The sequence below is a fragment of the Anoplolepis gracilipes genome, chromosome 17 (assembly GCF_047496725.1).
Source record: "Anoplolepis gracilipes chromosome 17, ASM4749672v1, whole genome shotgun sequence".
Lineage (NCBI taxonomy): Eukaryota > Metazoa > Arthropoda > Insecta > Hymenoptera > Formicidae > Anoplolepis > Anoplolepis gracilipes.
Genome location: NC_132986.1, coordinates 4,714,990 through 4,735,307, shown reverse-complemented (window position 1 = coordinate 4,735,307; position 20,318 = coordinate 4,714,990). Strand labels below are relative to the sequence as shown.

The 20,318-nt window shown below is 33.5% G+C and overlaps 1 protein-coding gene across 4 annotated transcripts in view; it reads right to left on the bottom strand.

Moving 5' to 3' along the window:
• LOC140675064 (UDP-glycosyltransferase UGT5) overlaps positions 1-20,318 on the bottom strand; it is a 56,121-nt gene that overhangs the window by 30,187 nt on the left and 5,616 nt on the right. For all 4 annotated transcript variants that reach the window (XM_072909094.1, XM_072909093.1, XM_072909091.1 and 1 more), the window contains exon 2: positions 10,349-10,568. In XM_072909094.1, coding sequence (XP_072765195.1) covers positions 10,349-10,568 — 220 coding nt within the window. The remainder of the gene's footprint in view (positions 1-10,348; positions 10,569-20,318) is intronic.

Genomic DNA, 20,318 nt, shown 5'->3' with positions numbered 1-20,318 from the left:
CTCGCGCACTGCCAATGTTTCCTCTTCGTTGTCGCAACTAGCCGACCGATATAATTACGGACACACATGCGATCAAGTGGGTATTCGATATTCCAACAAATTCGCGAAACAGACATGAATACAAATCGGCAGGCAGGGACAGACAAAAATAAACATATCACGTGAAATAATGGAGGAAAACGAATGAGCGGTCCGTTGATGGCATTAGTAATGCGAAATTATCGGCGAACGTGTCTGCAATCATCGTTTAATCGGTCCCGTTCAAATTCATCTTTATAACTACGATGCTTCTGAAAAATTTGTTTGGATGTATCTTTTTATAGTCAGATTAAAATGAAGAATATTCGCGACGATTAAACGATAAAAAACGATTAAATACGTTAAGCTTTAGCAAAATAGATGACTGCATGCCAAAATCAAATATATATATATATATAGATAGCTTTTATTACATATATTGTAAATATAAATATGATAACAGCGTATATTAAATCGCATAATTTTAATGATAGATTCTTTAATGAGTTTACAATATAGCCAGATTATTGAGGATATATATGTTAAAGGGAAATTTATACAATGAAGCAACCATTGTAATGATCAGACATTGATCAGTGAGTCAGTTGGCGATTAAAACCGATTGACTCTACATATAATCTCATATAATCTATAATAATATATATATATATATATATATATTTTAATGATAATAATGTATATATTATTACTGAATATATTATGATTGAAAGATTATATATATAATATTGATATGTGTAAGCCGCGTTCTTGTAACGCTAATCGTCGCTTATGAACACGCGACATTTCTCTGGCATTTGTCTGGGAACACATTGTCTCGACTTTATTACAGAATGTTATATAAAAAAAAAAAAAAAAAAAAAAAAAAAAGAGGATTATAATACGCCAAGGGAGGATCACGATGGCGATGCAAACACGTGAGCGAAAAATTATCAGCCCCAGTCGTTGCGAGTAAAATAATGAGCGAAGCGAGACGGCTCCGGTATCCTCTCTTTTTTCTCCTTCTTTCTTTTTCTCTCTCTCTCTCTCTCTCTCTCTCTCTCTCTCCCCCCCCCCTTCTCTCCGCTAACACTGCTGACATTCACGCAGTCGTTTTAACGTCGCGTGAGCCACCCCAATTGTCGAACGCAACAACGTTACATGCATGAGTAATGTAAAATTGCCGAGCGATTCGAAAGCGCCGCTCTCTCCCTCGTTTTTTTTTTCTCGTTTCCGTGCCGCGCACCACCTTAATTGCCGCTCGGTGTTGATTTACGAGCGTTGCCTCTACGGCCCGACACGTAGGCACGTTTTCTTTCGAACGTTTACTATCAAAGTACTGGATATGGTATCGGTGCGAAACGCACATTTCAATTCAATCTCGAATCAATTCTTATGAACATCGCTTGAATAATATCGTGGCGTAATAATATTTATATTTTATTGTGACGTTTGTGGTATTTATATTTTAGTATGACATCAACAAGTGACATTCATAATATTAAAGCGTTAATGTAATATTAGTGTGACGGGATTGTAATTTAATTCATAAGAAATCATATGATAAATATTAATTTTATAATATCGATGTGATAAAATAGTATTTTCTTTAATAATATTGACATTTTTTACTGCGATTTCTTAAAATTGAATGCTTAATATTTTGTTATTAGATAGCTGTCAATATTCTGGTTCAATATTCTTTTCAAGAAAATAACTGGATAAGCTGGATTTTAGCGCGGGCATTCTCGTGTTCGGAAACAATTGCGTCACGCGCGTAAACAGGTGATTTGTATCGCGTGCAGATGATTTATATGCCTCGAACAATAGTGAGTATTTCCCGCTTTTCCATATCTCCATTTGTCTATTTTTTTCTCGCAAAACAAAAAAAAACATTTCTAGTTCTAAATTAGTTATATTGAAAAATGCCAAAAAAATTTTAAATTTATTAAAATTTAAAATATTTCACGTACAGACATTTAAAAATAATTCAATAAACAAACGAGACATTTTATTTTATCTAAAAATATTCACAATATCCAAAAGCATTAATGTAATGACAAAATGTAATTAAACAAATTAATTATGTCGAATATCATACACTTATATTTATCAAAAAGACTAATTATATATCAATTGCAGATATTATCACTATTCCTTAAAAATGTTTTCCGTGCAGCGTCTGCAAGAATCCTGATCAAAAGGTAGTTATCGGAATACAACGTTACTCTTGGAAGTAACGTATCCGCGCATTTCCACAAGTGATAAATATAATCAGCACGATCTTAAGACCGTATTACAGTAATACGCTCTCGAGTACGGTTTACGACTTCTCGAAAGAGCCGTGACCCGTGCTAGCGCCATGTAACTCCGACTTCTCCTTTGCCCTTTGCGTCTCACTCCTCTGCAAATGCGGGAGACGCGAAGTGGCCATTCAATCCTCGAAGATCACTGCGTGATTGCGCTTATAAGCCAACTTGGGCTTACAGTCTGTAATAGTACAGCGATAGAGTGATATATTTTTACCACAACATGTAATTTTGTATTCTTAAAGAAGATTTGCGAAATCATAATTTTGCTTGTAAAAAAATGATATGCTTAAATAATGTTGAAGAAAAGCAATATTAAGTTAAGTTGCGAAATACTTTTATTTTATATTATCAAAATTATGAAAAAGACAAGGTCGTTATTTTCTTGCCAAAAATTCTTTGATTATATTTTACAAACAAGAATTTGAAAATGATTTTTCATATTATAGCACATTGCAGATATCATCAAAGTATTTTAAAATATTGAGGATATTGCAAAATTATAATATATAAATTCATTAAATTTTCAATATTTTTGCAAAGATGATTACAAGTCTTTATGTTTTAAAAATAAACTTAAATTAAAAACCAAAGAGAAGATTGAAGTATAGTAAGACAAACTAGTGTTAAACTCGCTGAGAATTCTTCGAAAATTGCGCTGAAATGCTCTATGAAAGAAAAGCTTATATACCAAATTAATGAATGGTCGAAGCCAGGTCGGCAAAAATTTTTCTTATTGTTAGACTTTTCTTCACACACACATATATATCTCAGATCTAACAAAATTCCAAACAATCACAGACCGATTTTCCGGAACTTTACCGTCGATTCTTATTTGAATTTCAAATTTGGTCTAACTCCGCTAAAATAGGATCAACATTCCGAACATAATCAGCACAGCTATTTTATTCAATTTTATGGAGAGGAAAGATGGGAAACGTAAAACCGTAACAGACTTTCTTTCCTAAGTTTTCCGGTTAACTTATGATTTGCCATTGGAAAGAACGAGTTTCGACACGATGGCAACCCAACTAGACCAACCTCGCGCAACCATAACGTATGAGGGGTTGAATATGTGTATCGCGAGATACGAGACTAGTCCCTTAACATCGCTATCTCCCTCTTTCTCTTTCTCTTTGCCTCACTACTTCCTCCTATCACGAAGTACGAAAGTACTTTGGACCCATAATCAAATTCGACTCCAAACTACTCCCATTCACGAAGGTAGAGCTCGCGCGATAACTCGCAGGCGTTACTTAAGCGCACTGTACCGGGTGGCGCGTGCGCGCGCGCGTACATACACATACGTTCGCGCATATACATCTCGCTCGACCTAACTTAATGCGCACGCACATACAGAAACACACATACACACATACGCACACCGCAAGCCATGGGAATAGTATGTACTTAGGAGCGCAAGCTGGCACGTAAGGGCGGCGGTAGTCAAAGTTTCGGCAGTTTGTAAGGAGGTAAGGCACCTTCAGCCTCTCCCCGCTTTTGCCCTTTCCCTTCTTTCGTGTCCACCCTCTTGCCTATCCTCAGAGTGTCTCTCTCTCTCTCTCTCTCTCTCTCTCTCTCTCTCTCTCTCTCTCTCTCTCTTTCTCTCTCTCTCTTTCTCTCTCTCTCTCTCTCTCTCTCTATATATATATATATATATATATATATATATATATATATATATATATATATATGCTTCTTCTTTGGTTACGGCTGAGGGATAACATAGTACGGCTCCGTCGTCGAGTTAGCCCGACACCCCTCGTCCCCAATCCTTCCTCCTTCCTCTTTCTCCCACACAACTCCTTTCGTTTTGCAGTCATCTTTCTCGCTCTCTGTCCTCGCTACGAGTTTCACCTCGTCTATTTTATTGCCCTGTTGTTTTCGTTCTTACTCCTTCTCGTGAGCAAGTAACCCTTTCGCTCGACGAGTTCCACTTCCAACGACCTAGCATCTCCCAATCCCCTCTTTCTTCTCCCTGCCGCTATTCCTCCGACATTTCCGCCTTTGCTCACCCATGGCTCTCTTCCGGATTTATTCGAGAGGCAAAATGTGCTAGGGACTCTTATTCTTTGCTGAAGCAAGAGAAAGAGAGAGAGAGAGAGAGAGAGAGGGGGGGAGAGAGAGAGAGGGGGGGGGAGAGAGAGAGAGAAATAGAGAGTGAAAAGAAGGGGAGAAAGAGAGAGGAAAGAGAACTCTTTCTGTTGAAGGCAGAAATGAGAACTGTGCGGGTCCTACGAGTACTTCGGCGCACCTGCTCGCTCGTAAGAGATGTAATGGTCGACAAAGGTAGACCAAGAAGCTGGCGGAAAAGGGTGGGGAGGGAAAAAAAAGAGGAGAATCGCTTCGCGGAAAACGAGGAAATGCAGCGTCGCGTAACAACCCCTTCTTCCGGCCGGGCGGATGGCCAAGGCAAAATAATTGGACACACTCGGTATCGTTAATTTATTTCCCTGAGACGAGTCTGCGCTATACTTTCCAACTTCTGTGCTACTGATAATACACTCGTGATTCGTTTATCTAAAATCGAGAGCAACTTCTTTGAATTACGACAAACGTTTCACTTTGAACGTACAGTGTCTTGCAGACTCCCTTTCCATATTTTATCTTGTTCGTAGATTTTACAAGAAATTTAAAATATTTTTCAATTATAATATATTGTGTCGGCATAAAGAAAAATTTAATAAAAAAATGTATAGAGAAAACATTCTCATTGTTATAAAAAAAAGTTATTACAGATGATGAAAGAAAGAAATATCGAAAAAAAGAAAGAAATAGAGTTCAATTAAATTTTTGTGATGAAAAAATACATCAATTTAAATTTTTAAAAAAAATCTGCCTATCAAATATTTTGTGGTAAATCCGAAACTCCATATCAGCTAAGGGATCGAATAATTACGTGCGTAACAATCTCTCGCAACTTCAATTAATTGACCTCCTCCACAAATAACCCACATGTTTAAACAAATCGAGGAAAATCGTACTCTATCGATTTACTCCGTTCATTATTACATCGGTTTGGCAGACTATTTTGTAAGTTGGTGGAAAATGTAAATATTTCAATCCACGAATTGCGCTCTCCCATCAAACATTTACTTTTTACTGAACGTTCTACTGTTAATTAATTCCTTTCATTATCGAGGCTATATCATGCACATACAATTTTCTATTATTTTAGCTGCATGCAAAAAGAATGTCATTGTAACGCAAAATTGTAATATTAAAACCACGCTCACCTTTTCACAAAATATCCTATATTATCAACCATATCACTCGTGTGTATTTATTTAATAATATATTTCACATATTATAATTTCAAAGTAACAACGTCATTGCATCTTTGTATTTTATAACTTATTTCTCCTTACGTATATATGAGAGAGATCAGGCACTTATTTATAGAAATTTATTTATTAATCTAAATTAGTAAAACACAAGAGAAAGAAAACAAAATAATGTGATTTTATATTTAAAAAGAAAAAAAGAACCTATTTCTGTCATACTTAATTGATGGATCTGTTAAAGGTATACGTGTGTATTATTACGTTATGCAGGATTTATTGAAATAAACCGTGCAACACATTTTTTTTAATGGCGACAAAGAGGACAAAAAGGGTGGTTTGTAGAAAAGCTGTATCCGATCATGTATCGCAATTTTACTATAATATGCGCCCCATACTCATAAATGTACGGTGATTACCACGTTATGGATCCGTATGACACCGACATCATTGGCGAAATGATGTTAGCGACGCTTTCAAACCGTTCGATAATTCAGTATTCTCTTCGCTCATATTATATCGCATTCAAATAATTGTACCGTATTTTCTAAAACAATGCGGATTCACTATAGCGTGTTGAATGGCATGACGCAAATCTGATCCATTTCAATAATCATTTTCGCATTGTCGACATGTGAAACATTGAAACGCATGTCTGGTTAGAATCGCTGTATTAATTAGAAACTGTCTTTCCACGCGAACATTACGAAAATGGAAATCCATATTTTAGTCGTGATAAGTATGAAAAAATTAAATTATCTCTTTAACATAATATCAATAATTAACTCACAGTCAGATCAGAGGAATAATTTATTTGCAAAAAATTTAGAAAAGTTTCCAATAATTCATTCAAAGCAATCAGCTTAAGTATGATTGAGTATGATTAAATGAGATCTTCCGTGATAAATAAATTAATACAATTTAAAGAATTATAACTAACATTCTTTATATATTTATCTTTATTTAGTTAATTATATCTTTTTCCCTTTTTTCCATTATATCTCTCTATACAAAGAAAATACAAATTTTATAATTTTATTATAATTTTCATATATTCATAATCTTAAAAGACAGAAATATAAAAGAAAAAAAAAGGGTTATATTAGAGGATCATCTTCTAGAGGTCAAGTGGATAAACTCTTGTCTGCGGACGGTATTATAATGAAAGTGAACTCGTGTGTATATATATATATATATATTCGCTAAAGTTGGGGTATATATATATATATATATATATATATATATATATATACACCCCAACTTTAGCGAATCCTTAGTTAAAGGTCCAAGGCGCGCGGGCTCGTAAATCCGGTGACATCGTGATTACACTGACGTTAAGGAGTGTCGTACGACGCGAAAACGAGCAGCCGGGCGCAACAATTTCATATCCGCTTTGATTTATTAAACCAGCTTTATCTCGCTCGACCAGATTATTCACGCATCACCGTAGCTTGTATCGCGCGAAAAAAATTTGCACGAAAAAAATCGATTGCCGTCACGATATTAGGCACGTTTTAGCATCGCAATGGCAAATTTGTTATCACATTTTAAATTGCGCGTGGGTATGATAAATTCATTGCCACACCTTTAATTAGTCTCGCACAGTACCATCTACAAATTATGAGGACACAAGGAGATATGCGATCTTAATATAATATAATATCTTTTTAATTATTTTTTTATAATTACAATAATATATAACGTTGATAATTATATTTTGCTTGATAATTGTTAATGTAAATAGTATCTTGCAATTAATTTCTGTATAAACGCGTTACCTAAAAGAGGATGAAAGAATGTAATTTCCTTATAAACTCACAATTGTTGGCCATTCCAGGGTAATTAGTGGTTCGCGAATTTTTGCACGATGATATACATCGGCGCTACCTCGTTTCGCTAAATTAAACGTACCGTATTTCATAACGATCTCACAATGAGAATTCACAAGAGTATTGTAAAAAACGATTGCCACGGACAAACTATGGGATATCGTAAATAATAATTCTGTGGTATCAAGTTACGATTATTAGTTTTGTGATTTCCTATATAATTATACTTCGCTGTCTACATTAATGTCTACAATTGATAGATGAATTTACATTAATAGATGAATAGACATTTATATTTATTACGCAATGTAGAATAAATTTATTCAGACGTATCGTGAAACACTTAATCATGCAACAAAGAATCCTAAATAAGACAAAAGGAGAATATAGCATGGGATTGTGAGTAACTTTTTTGACCCTCATCTCAATAACCACGATACAAATAGGGTTAAGTTTTTGTTAGGATTAAGTTTCCGTTAGGGCTCAGTTTTTCTCTTTCTCCTCAACACGCCCTAACAATTAGCAATGGATTCTTATGAGTAACTGACAAATGTAGTTTTAATTAAAATAGAAATGTCAAGTTGTGTGAGGATATTAGTTCATCTTCTAAACAACATATTTAATATTTTTTCTAATGATGTAGCAAAATAGCAAAATATAATAATTTTGAAAAAAAAAAATATGTTGCTTTGCAAATCTAGTCTTTGTTGCTGCTGGAATTAAAATTGCTTTAAACACCGCGTATGCGTGCATAATTATTATATAATGCCGTTCTTTGACGCATTTCGCAAAATGCAATTCTCATGTTAAGAGAAATAGAAACCGCATACACACAAGTTGTGATAACAAACCAGCGTTTTTAGAATCACGAAGACAGATGGATAGAAATTTCAAAGTATAACTACGAGTGCTAAATTTTTAAAATTGTATGTTCTTTCCACATCTGATTTTAAGTTGCGACATATTTAGCAGAATATCGCTCTCATGGGATATTACGTTTTTAAATTTGAGAAACGTTGAATAAGATATGAAAATAAAATAAAATAGCGCGAAATGTCATTTATTAAAATATATATTTAAGTTAAAGGAAATTAGCATTTAATGAAAATGCTAATTTCCTTTTTTAATAATTAATTTTATCATTTTTTAATAATTAAGATCAAAACGCGCGGAAACTTTCTAGTTGTATATAATCTCAGAAATTAAATTTTACTAAATAATTAAGATATCAAAAAAAAAAAAAAAAAGAAAATGAAACTATCTAATTTCTTTGTGTTTAATGCGTTTAACTTATAAGCATTTACTATTTATCCTTTCAGAATTGTAATCCAGTTATCAAACAATATCTCTTCTGGGCTTTCTATAAAATAGGAACACTATTATACCATCGTCATAAATTTGTAAAAAAGTTGCTTATGTCGAATAAAAAAGATATAATTCCTCCGTTTTATCCCATGAGACACGGGACACGTTACCCTCCGATCTTTCGCACATTCGACACCCCTGAGTATACCGCGGAGAATGGTTATAGTTCGCGGCTGACTCAGTAACGAGGACGCGTGCGGTTAACAAGTTGACCGTACTTGGCGAGAGGAGAGAGAGAGAGAGAGAGAGAGAGAGAGAGAGAGAGAGAGAGAGAGAGAGAGAGAGAGAGAGTGAGATGGGCGCGAGAGAAAGAGGATGAGTACGGGGAGGCAGCGTTGAATAATGTAAAATTTCATTTCGGTCTCGTCCCGTCGTCGTCATCGACGGCGCGCCGTTGATTCGGTGCCCCCGTGAAACATTTAATGCTCGCGAAATTTCCCATGCGATTTCCCACGCCGGATACGCGCGAGCGCGCGCGTGCGCGTGCGCGCGAAGCGGCTGTGTTCGTTCACTCACTCGCTTGTTCGTCGATCGACGAAGAAGAAAAAAATTAAGGGGGAGGGTGAAGAGTACCGGAGAAGCATCCGGGGAACACGTTCGCTCTTTCCGCGATTCGTGCCTCGAATTTGTAACGAGCAGGGGAGTGACGGTGTGCCGAAAGAGAAGAAAAAAAATTTCCTACCAAAGGGCTACGCCAAGAGTACTGGATACACCATGCCCTCCGCACACTGATCCTTTTCTTTCTTTTTAGCCTCTCCCAATGCTGTCTATCTTCTTGAAGAACGAACGAGACAGCGGTATACAGTGTCAAATAAAAAGAAAGGGATGCCAATGAAGGGAATTGAAAATCCAGAAGATAGGAGAGAGAAAAGTAGACGAGAATAGAGAATAGAAATGGGGGTTGGGACGCCAGTGAGCCGCGCTACGGATTAACGAGGCGCCTCGGCTCCGCGCTGCAGCAACGACGATGCACTTGCCGGATATCCGGTATATCCGGACGGCTCGTGAGATATTCAACGGAGCGAATATCCGCACAGATTATACGATTCTTCTTTTTTTTTTTTTTCACCGCGATCCTTTTCCATGCTTTCCGTTCCGCCACGACATCTCGCGCGTGAGAAATTTTAACGTAATCGATATCAGTGGCATGGAAACTTGCTGTAATAAGTAACCTTCCGTCGGAAATATATCGGCAAATTTTTAGAAAGTTTGCATTTATCGGATATGTAACGTGTCTAGCGAAAAAATTAATTTCGGATATATTCCGAATAATAATAATCGCGAATTTAAATTGTTCATTGCAATAACTTTTTTTTGCGTTTATCCATAATAAAAAAACTTGTCGTGAAATGGATTAAGACTGTCGCGGATTTATATAACTCGTCAATGTAAAATAAAATATACATATACATGCTGGCAATAAGATTTAGAAAAAAATATAGTTAGCTTCTTTTTCTCTAATATACATATATATCTAATATATTTATCGAATTATAAAAAAGCTACAAAAAACAACAAATTTCTCATTCTAAAATTGAAAGCAACGTACCTGGTATCATTAAAACAAGCGTCCACAGCATGTCTCAATGATTGTTCGTTCAAATCATTGAATGAGATTGTTATCGCGGCACCTCTAGTCTTCGCTGCAGCCGCATTGTGAAACTGATCACCGAACATCGGTACCAAGATCATCGGCAATCCTACGTAGACAGCCTCCGAGAGTCCAAGAAGTCCACCATGACCCAAATAACACTTGATATTTGGATGATCTAAAAATACAATAAGACAATAATTATATATTAGTATTAATAAATATTAATTATTAATTATAATTAATAAGTTAAGATATACTCTAATGAAAGAGTCTAAACAAATCAGAAAAAATCTCTGAGGAGAGAAAAAGCGAGGCCTGATAAAAGATATTTAAAAAAATGTCAAAGTTGAAGTAAATAAAAGAAAATAAAAATAATTAATCTTGTTTATTGCTTTTGAATCAATTAAAATGTTGTTTTAACTTAATAGCGATACTATTGATATTGCAGTAGACTATGTAATAGCTTTTTCAATGACATTGTAAACAACGGTTCAATTTACAAAGCCGAATACAAAATATTCAAATCGCAATTTGCACTAAAAATGTCAGGGTTACAGAGAGCCACGCGTAACGCACGTAACGGACCGTTACAAATGACTCTGACCCTAAATGGAATTGCCAAGAGCACGTAATCTTCCGCTCGCGCGACAGCTCTTAATTGATTAATTACGCATGCATTCACTGTCGCGTGCGTGCACTTATACCAAAAAATCTATAATTAACAATGCAATTAACTGACAAATGGGTGCGACTCGATAATTCGTAATTGATTGTGACGCAAATTATGAGTTTAATTCATTTATAATCGCGTATTGTATCGATACTAATTCGCGATTGGAGCATTAGAGATGTTGAGACAAAGAAGAATATTCCTTCACGATCACTATATTTCGCAGATAATATCAAATACTCAGGAGGGAAATTTGCAATTACTGTTTTCTGCAATCTGATACATAAATTAAACCATATATTGTATGTACATAATCAATGTGTATGTCAAAAAAGATTATACTTCAAGAATATAAAAAAAGAGATTGGAAATATGCAAAAGTAATATGGTAATTAAAAATAGAATAAATATTTTTATAATCTACATGCCATCTAAATCTAAATATTTGCTAATATAATCCTTGTACATACACCATTGTATTTTGTGTCCATTAAAGTTACATTTACAATAAATGCTAATATAACTATGCATAATTAATGGACAAAGAGCTAACGCTTTCCGCTAAGCTCAGAAAACTTAATTAGTGTTCACTAATATCCTGAGATTTTTGCAATAATCTTTTATTAAACCTCCCATCAAAATTTCTTTCTGAAAAGAAAACAAAATATTAAAATCTGCAAATGCAAATGTATACTATTATTAAATAATTAATTGACAAATTAATATTTTCTTAACAATTTAGGCATTTTTCTAGAGTAATTTCGTACACACGAAAGAGATATCATATCTCTTTTATATTTTCTTTTCTTTTTATTTTCTCTCTCTCTCTTTTTCTTTTTCTCTTTCTCTCTTTCTGCGTGTAAATACACACATGTGTGATGTTATCTCGCATTCACAATGTCGAACACTCGCGGTTGGAATTTTCGACGACCACCGTATTCGCGATAAAAGTTCCGTTCGCTCTCTTTCTCTCTCTCTCTCTCTCTCTCTCTCTCTCTCTCTCTCTCTCTCTCTCTCTCTCTCTCTCTCTCTCTTTCTCTCCCACATAGCTGCCTATATTTCCTCTTTCCGTAGCGGCTGCGTCGATCCTAATGTCAAATTCCATTACCGCCAACGCCTGCCACAACACGGGGCTTGGGAAGGGACGTACGCGGTATTTGTGAGGATTTACATTACACATCCGTACATCGCGCACGAATATATTTTCACGCACCACGTCGAGGAGAAAGATGCGCCTCATCTCGAGGTTTCGCATCGCTCTCGATGCATCCGTATCATCTCTCCCGGCGCACGTCGATACGTGACAAGGGATATCTATCGGTCTGGCCTGAATTTTTGCCAGCGACGCGCGCGCGTGAAATATGCCGGTAACGAAAAATCGGAAAGGAGAGGGAAAGAGAGAGAGAGAGAGAGAGAGAGAGAGAGAGAGAGAGAGAGAGAGAGAGAGAGAGAGAGAGAGAGAATTCTCGCTGTGTAAGATTCGCGCTCCGAGATTTCCTCCATCCCCTTCGCGTGGTAAATCACGCGCGATATAAAATCCATCGTGCATCTCCGTGCGCCGCGTTGCACGCGAATGGATGCTATCCGTAGTCATGCGATGCTCGGCTCGAAAAGATAATATTAACAAGAATCAAACAGCTTTTGTACAAGATTTTCAATATCATAGCTAAGGATAAAAAAAAAAATATCATTAACAACGTGATATTAATGCATTTTTATTTAATTATTTCTCCTATACTTTCTGTTTTGAAGCAGTTGTTAAGATAACAAATTTATGTATATCTATGAAAAAAAAAGTACTTTACATATTTCTTAATGCGATCGATATTCCAATTAAAACATAAGTTAAAGATAATTCTTCTCATTCAAGAATTTTCTAACTTCGGGATATAATGTACCTCTATTGCATAAAAGATAGCAAGAAAAAAGAAACTGTGAGAGAACGTAACGCGATCTCGAAGGATTCGCGAAAATAAGGGAGGAAAGAGCACGAAAAATACGGAAGTAGCTTCGAGCAGGCAAGAGTGAGCAAAAGCAAAAGAAGTAGGACAGAGAAGAGATCAAGGTACAGCAGTCACGAAGTGAGATAATAAAATTAAAGCGATCGATCGTAGTGTCTGACCAACTTACGACATAGTTTTAGCAAGATTATCTACCGAAATACAGGAATGTCTCTAAGTATAGCCAAGAAAAGAGAATTAAGATAAAGATTATTATTACATTATTGTAATATGTATATCAACATATGATATATACACGCAAATAAATTAAGCAATACGCATATTAATAAAGAATTATTATTTTTATCATATAATTATAATAATATAAATATATATATGTTACATAATTTGAATCTCTTTACGTATATAAATATATATTTATATAATTATATTAAAAATACTATAGATATATATGTAATAAATATTATTTAAAAAATTATTAGTGCGTGTATTATTAATAGTAAAAATCAGTATTACACAACGATACCAATTTCAAAAGTATGAGATTATTTCGTCGCGTGATTTTATTAATATCGTAACAAACCGTATAGTAATATTACGTTATTAAATATAGCTGCCCGAGTGCGATTAATAGCGAACGCAATGTAAATTGAACGTTACAATTATTAGTTACAAATGTGCGAGCGAATATAACGATGTGAAGTTCTTAAAAAAGAAATATTTGGAAAAAGTTTCTCTTATTCCAAATATTCCACTTATCAATCTTTCCTCCGGAGTCTCATCCTTGCAGAATCCGTATCGAATACATATTCGCAAAGTATATGTGCAGAAGTCCGATAAGAAGACAGTGATATCTCCTCCGTTCGCGAAATCACTGTTTACGCTCGAACGTGCATGGAAATACGCATCACATCGAAATCGAAGACGCGATGAGCGATCCTGAAACTCATTTCGGGTCCGCCCCAGGATACGCAAGCAATTTTTTGGCGATGTGAATGTAGAACGCGTTCGAAAAGAGAGAATACGATAAGATTAGAAGTCGCGTATGCGAAGACCTTGATTGCAAATTTTGTTTGTGTTTACTCTCGATTCGTGACTTCTCGTACTAAAGATAAGAGAAATAAAGAGAATTCTTTCAACTTTAATTAACATATTAAAAACATAAGAATGAGATAAACGAATAGTTAAGAAAAAAGAATAAGATGAAAAAAACAAGAAAGAAAAAAATAATCTAGTCGTAATCTGAAGGCACATATGAATTTTGCAGTTGTAATTCTGGACTTAATAAAGATAAGCTCATTTTTTATCCCGAGTAATATATTGCGAAAATGTAATTTTTATTACATACCCATACACAGCTTACGAATAATATAAAGGTATAAATAAAGAGGAGTATGTGTATGAAGGAAAGACACATTTTTAATCTCATAAATTTGTGCTTTGTGTTAAAAAAGACTTACTTTAAGTGCTTATCAAATTTTCTGGTAAATTATCTAAACTCAATTTTTTTCTATTTAAGCTGCGTGCTTTGAGTACGAGCAATATTGACTATTACATTTAAAATTATTCATAAACTTGATGGCAATAAGTAGATATAATAATTAGGATAATTCAATTACAACAAATGTATACGTAATTAAATAAAGAATCTCAATTGTAAATGTTTAACAATAACAAATAACCGAGAGAGAGAGAGAGAGAGAGAGAGAGAGAGAGAGAGAGAGAGAGAGAGAGAGAAAGAGAAAGAGAAAAAAAGAAAGAAGAAAACATTGTCTTATGTAAATTGCGACCTAATAGCCGGTGCAGGAAAAGTTTGTGATTACATAATTGCTGAGCAGAAAATAGCAGGCGTAGCTATTTGTATTCATTATGAAAATTCTAAAGAAAGGAATTCTAAAAAAATATCTAAAGAACAAGTTACCAATGGCCTTAGGATACAGTATAATCGTTGCACAAGTAACTTGTACATGCATGCGTGCGTGACAGCGTTGCACTGCCATCGATTTAAAAAGCATACCTAGATCTTAGAACAAAGTGCAAAAAAGAAGCTAATTATCTTAGTTGCAAAGAAGAGAAATACAGAATGTCTCAAATATAAAGAAAATATTTTTAGAATATCTACATGTATTATATATTACGTAGGAAACTATTCTTTTTTTAATTTTAAACTATTATTTTTTCATATTCAAAATATTGTATAATAAATTCCCGAATCTGAATTAGTAATATTTAAATAGTAAATATCTGATAAAAACAATAACGGCAAATGGGATTTCTAGTTTAAAAAAACGGTCCGAATTATTATTTTATAATATTTCTGAAGAAATTATTCATTGGTGGACACATCCCGGAATAAAGTAACGGAGCGTTACACTCACTATATAGATGATGGACCGTCGCAACGAGCAGAAGGGGCAGAAATGACATGGTGGCAAACGTAAGAGAAACCGAGACAGAAAGAGAGAGAGGAAGATCAAGACGACGAGAATGAGGGTGGTTCCCGGCGTAGCCGAGGGAGCTTTAACGGTGATTTATGTTGCCGTGGGGTCGTTAGCGAGTTGCCTAATTAAAGTCGTTTCACTCGACAGAGGCCGAGCTGCAAAAGTGCTTACGCGAAAATTCTCGCGGCAGTCTCCTCGCCTTCTACTTCGCGTTCTTGTCGGTTTTTACCTTCTTTCTCGCCATCTCCGCGGACACAGTCCGTCTCTTCCCGCACAAGAAAATGATCTAGGCACTAAAACTGCCAAAATATTCGAGACGCGTTATCGGATACAATATAAATTTATATGATGCTTATCCAGAAGTGAGCTTTTTCATCGAGGAAAACTGATTAAAAATAAATCTTTACTAATTGAAGCGCATTTTGGAATAAACAAGACTTAAGAATCAAAAACGAGTAGACACACACATAGTAAGAAAAATTATCCAAGGAGTCTACTTAAATCTTGTAAAAAAATTTCCTGAATTTTTTCTCTAATTTTCCAAATATTTTTGTACAAAATTCCAAGAGAATATTTTCAAGATTTTTTAATACAACTTTCTCTAAACTAAATTTTTTTATTACATTCATTTTCTAATCTTTTTCATTCATATGAAAAAAAACATAGAGCTTCTTAAGTTTCAAGTACTAGATTTGTAAATATACTATATAAAACTGAATAACTTTCATAAGCATTTTCATTAGTATAAAATTTTCATTTTTTTATCATTAAAAATTACAAAGAATATGTACTTCATATATATTCAATATTAAAACATTAAATATATATATATATATACTTATATTTATTTATTTATAATACATTTTAAACTCATAATTTGTTTGATTGGCTGACTAGTGTGTGTTTGCGTCTCATTTCGTGAAAACTCACTAATTGTTGAGAGAGTTTCGATTTTATTTTTAATAGTTCTTCACAAATCAAACAAATAGTTTTGATCATTAAATAAAAAAAATTGCTCAGGACAAACTGAGATGCCAAGTTTCCACTACGTTTCACTTTATCTGCCGACAATTTTTTAAACATTTTTTGCCATATTTTAAGCTCTTGAGAATTTTACAATAATTCTACAAACAGTTATATGTCAAAAAATTATTACAATATTAATTAAACAAATTTAATTGGTAAATTAAATGCTAGTCATATTTCGATAGTTTTATCGATTAATGAAATTTCGTATTATTCTGCAATCAGTTTTTAACTTTCATAGAAAGAGAGAGAGAGAGAGATATACATTATACATAAAAATTATTAGAATATTTATTAAACAAATTAGATCCAGACACCGTATAATACGAAATCTCATTTACGTCCGGCGTCTCGGGCGATCCAATTTGTTTAATTAATATTGTAATAATTTTGATGCATAGAACTTTTTGTAGGATCATTGCAGTACTTTCACGTCTCAGTTTGTCTCAATTTTTCTCGGGTCATTCTTTTAATGACCAACACTATTTGTTTAATTTATCAAAAATTCTTAAATTATTAAAAATAAAGCCAAAACTCAACAATTAATGAATTTCCACAAAGTAAGTTAGCTTCATTCACACTCAAATGGAATTGCACGAAATACGTTATGCAATAATTGCAACAAAAAAATTAATTCCGTGAATAACACGTAATAAATTATTTGATTGTTTCCACAAAGCCCGATATCATCTCAGACCTACTCATCTTTTAATTCTTAATCTTTAAAAGCACTCGCGTAACATTTTCCACAACATTCTCGATTTCGATACGTATTATATTTATTAATACACGAAATCTATGTCAAACCGATAGCTTCCCTCTTACATGTCGCTGCACGAATGATAAAATCGTGTACAGTGCGTTATATATATAAAATAATTTGATGTGTACCTTTTCGGATTAAAATGGACCTTTTCGGATAATTCGGATTAATATACGTATATTGAAACGAACGTCCTTCAATTCGATACTCTTAACACTCGTCCACGTGCTTCCCGCATTCCAAAATCACCGTTTTCAAATCCGCGATTGTTAAATACATTCCTTGATACTCGCGGATATCCGTTGACATTTGAATACTCCTTGAAATGTTAACAGAACTATTTATTTATATTTTGTATATAAATGTATTGATATGTGCATAAATTCATTTCTAAAGGTATTAATGTATAATTATTTTATTATAGACCAACAGAGATACGAGTGTCTTACTTCGGTACTTTTATGTCCGTCTTGGATGATTTAATTAATATTCTAATAATTTTTACGCATTGAACTTGTCGTAGAACTATTGTAGAATTAAGTGGTTAAAATTTGGTAAGAAATGCTAAAAAAATCGTCAGAGAACAAAGTGAGACACAGCGTTTAACATAAGATCTTCACATTTTAATTTCCGAGCTATTTTTTTGTTTAATAGACCTATTTGTTTAATCTTATCAAACATTCTAAAACTATTAACAATAAAAATAGAACTTTTAACAGTTAATGAGTTTCCATGTGAGATGTCACAGAGAGAGAGAGAGTTTTATACATACGGCTGACTGTTTACAATATCAGAGCAACAATTACCAAAAAAGAGAATTTTTGAAAAAATTCCCTGAATTGCAATAAAATTCCAAAAGACTTCCCTGATTTTTTCAGAAAAGAAATTCTTAAGAGTCCCAGATTTTCCATATTTTTCCTGGGAGTTTGTTACTCTGTTATCTATTAATAATTTTTTCATTAACTCTTTACATTGAAAAGACTTTTCGTTTGTAGTCTTTCCCCCCCCCTTCCCCCTTCTCTCTCTCAGCTGTTATAATTTTTTGCTAAAAACTTAACTTATAAAATTTAATTAAATAAAGTTTAATAAAAAAATCCAACACTATGTTGATATTTATATAGTATATATTATATATAGAGTAATTAATCAATAAGAGATTGATATAACTTTATAATAAATCACGACGCTATATCATTATCGTTATGTAATTGTTATCATGACCTGTAAACCAAGTAGACAAATCACAGATTATATCCAAGACAGAAATAATTTCAATTTAATTTATAATTCATTTAATATATAACAAGATATAATTGTACTTGAAATATAAGAAATATTGATAATATATTAAGATAAATTATTATCATATCTCTAAAAATGTTTTATGTAACAACTTCTTAGATAATAACTCTTTTACATAATACCATTATTTGACTTGCGTACTCTAAGTGCAGATAATAACTATATTCAGATGAATAATATTATCCATGTATATATTTATTAATTAAAATAAAACTTTCCCAATGTTTATTCTATAAACAAACATTACTATATGCTATAAATTAATCTTTATTTCTTCTATAAATTGTTTATATAAATTATAGTATCTACATAAATTATTTTTATTATTATAACATAAAAAATATTATATATGTATTGTAATACAAATTTTCTCTCTCTCTCTCTCTCTCTCTCTCTCTCTCTCTCTCTCTTTCTCTTCTTTCTCGACAGAATTCTAGAAGGGATTTCATTTTTCATTTATAAAAGCACTAATTTTCTTTTATGCAAAAGCACATAATCATATCGATATCTTCGTTAATTTCCAACGTCAAGTTCGCTGCCAATTATCCCGACATTCGACCGTATCACTATTCGAGATTGGCGCAAATCATTTCCAGAAGCACCAAAAGCTCCTCAAATATGCCGATGCCGGCTTTCCCGGTTCGGACGTTCAAAACTATTTGACGCTCCCCCCTCCTCCCCGCGTAGCCCGGGCCAAATAGCACATACCGTAGTTACCGTACGATTTCGAGGATTCGAAAGCTGCTTTCAATGTTTCGCGCGCGTCGATTTCGCCGCGATTCGACACGATTAGTTTCATCGCGCTCGCTTAGCCGGAGAATCCGAGCTCTTTCCGGAAGTATTCCAATTTCTCGCGGTCATGGCCGATAAACATGTTTATTCGGCACGCTTGCGGATCGAATAACACATACCAAAACACACATACATACACAAAGATAATCTGCAGTAGAGATTATGGTCCTCTTTCATTAACTTTCATAAATTTGCATAATTCTTGCATTTAAAGAGCTTGACACAAGATCACGTGTCTCTTTAACTTTCTGTTTTTTAGATCTCAGATCTTAATGATTTGAAAATATTTCATGACTGTGTGAAACTTTAAACAGCTGCTTTTTCTTTCATTTATTACTATCATTCTTATTCACTATCATCAATACCTATCATTTATTTTATTCAATTTTTTATATAATTTTTTATATTATCTTAAAATAATAATACATATATTAACTCTTTGAGTCACAGCGGGCCACTCAGAGACCCACCTTTTTTTTCGTAGTTTTTTATTGTTTTAACTACTTTTTTATCAACAAATACCAGATTTTTTGTTTCTACAGAGTTTCTAGAACATCAGTAAGTGTAAAAAAATATGAACAGTCATTAATTGTTAAATGCAAAAATACCATATATAAACAAACAGTCAAAATTAGTACTTTTTTACGAAAAAATACATTTTCTACTAATCTGTTATGACAATAAATACGGCAATTTTTTTATAATCTTAGTACACTCTAAAGTATTTTTCAGAATTTTTTTAGAATTTTCCACCGTGTTGTTTTTGTTAAATCCTCCTTTTTTTGATAAAAAATATATAAAAAAACAATATTTTCTGTTCTAAATTAAAAGTAACAGTCGTATTCTTTTTTAAATTTTTTCTCTGAAGATTTTTTTAGATCGCAAAATCTGAATCTAAAGGAAAAAAAATTTAATTTCCAAAATTTAATATAAGGATCCAATATGGCGGAAGTAAAATTTCGTCTGCCAT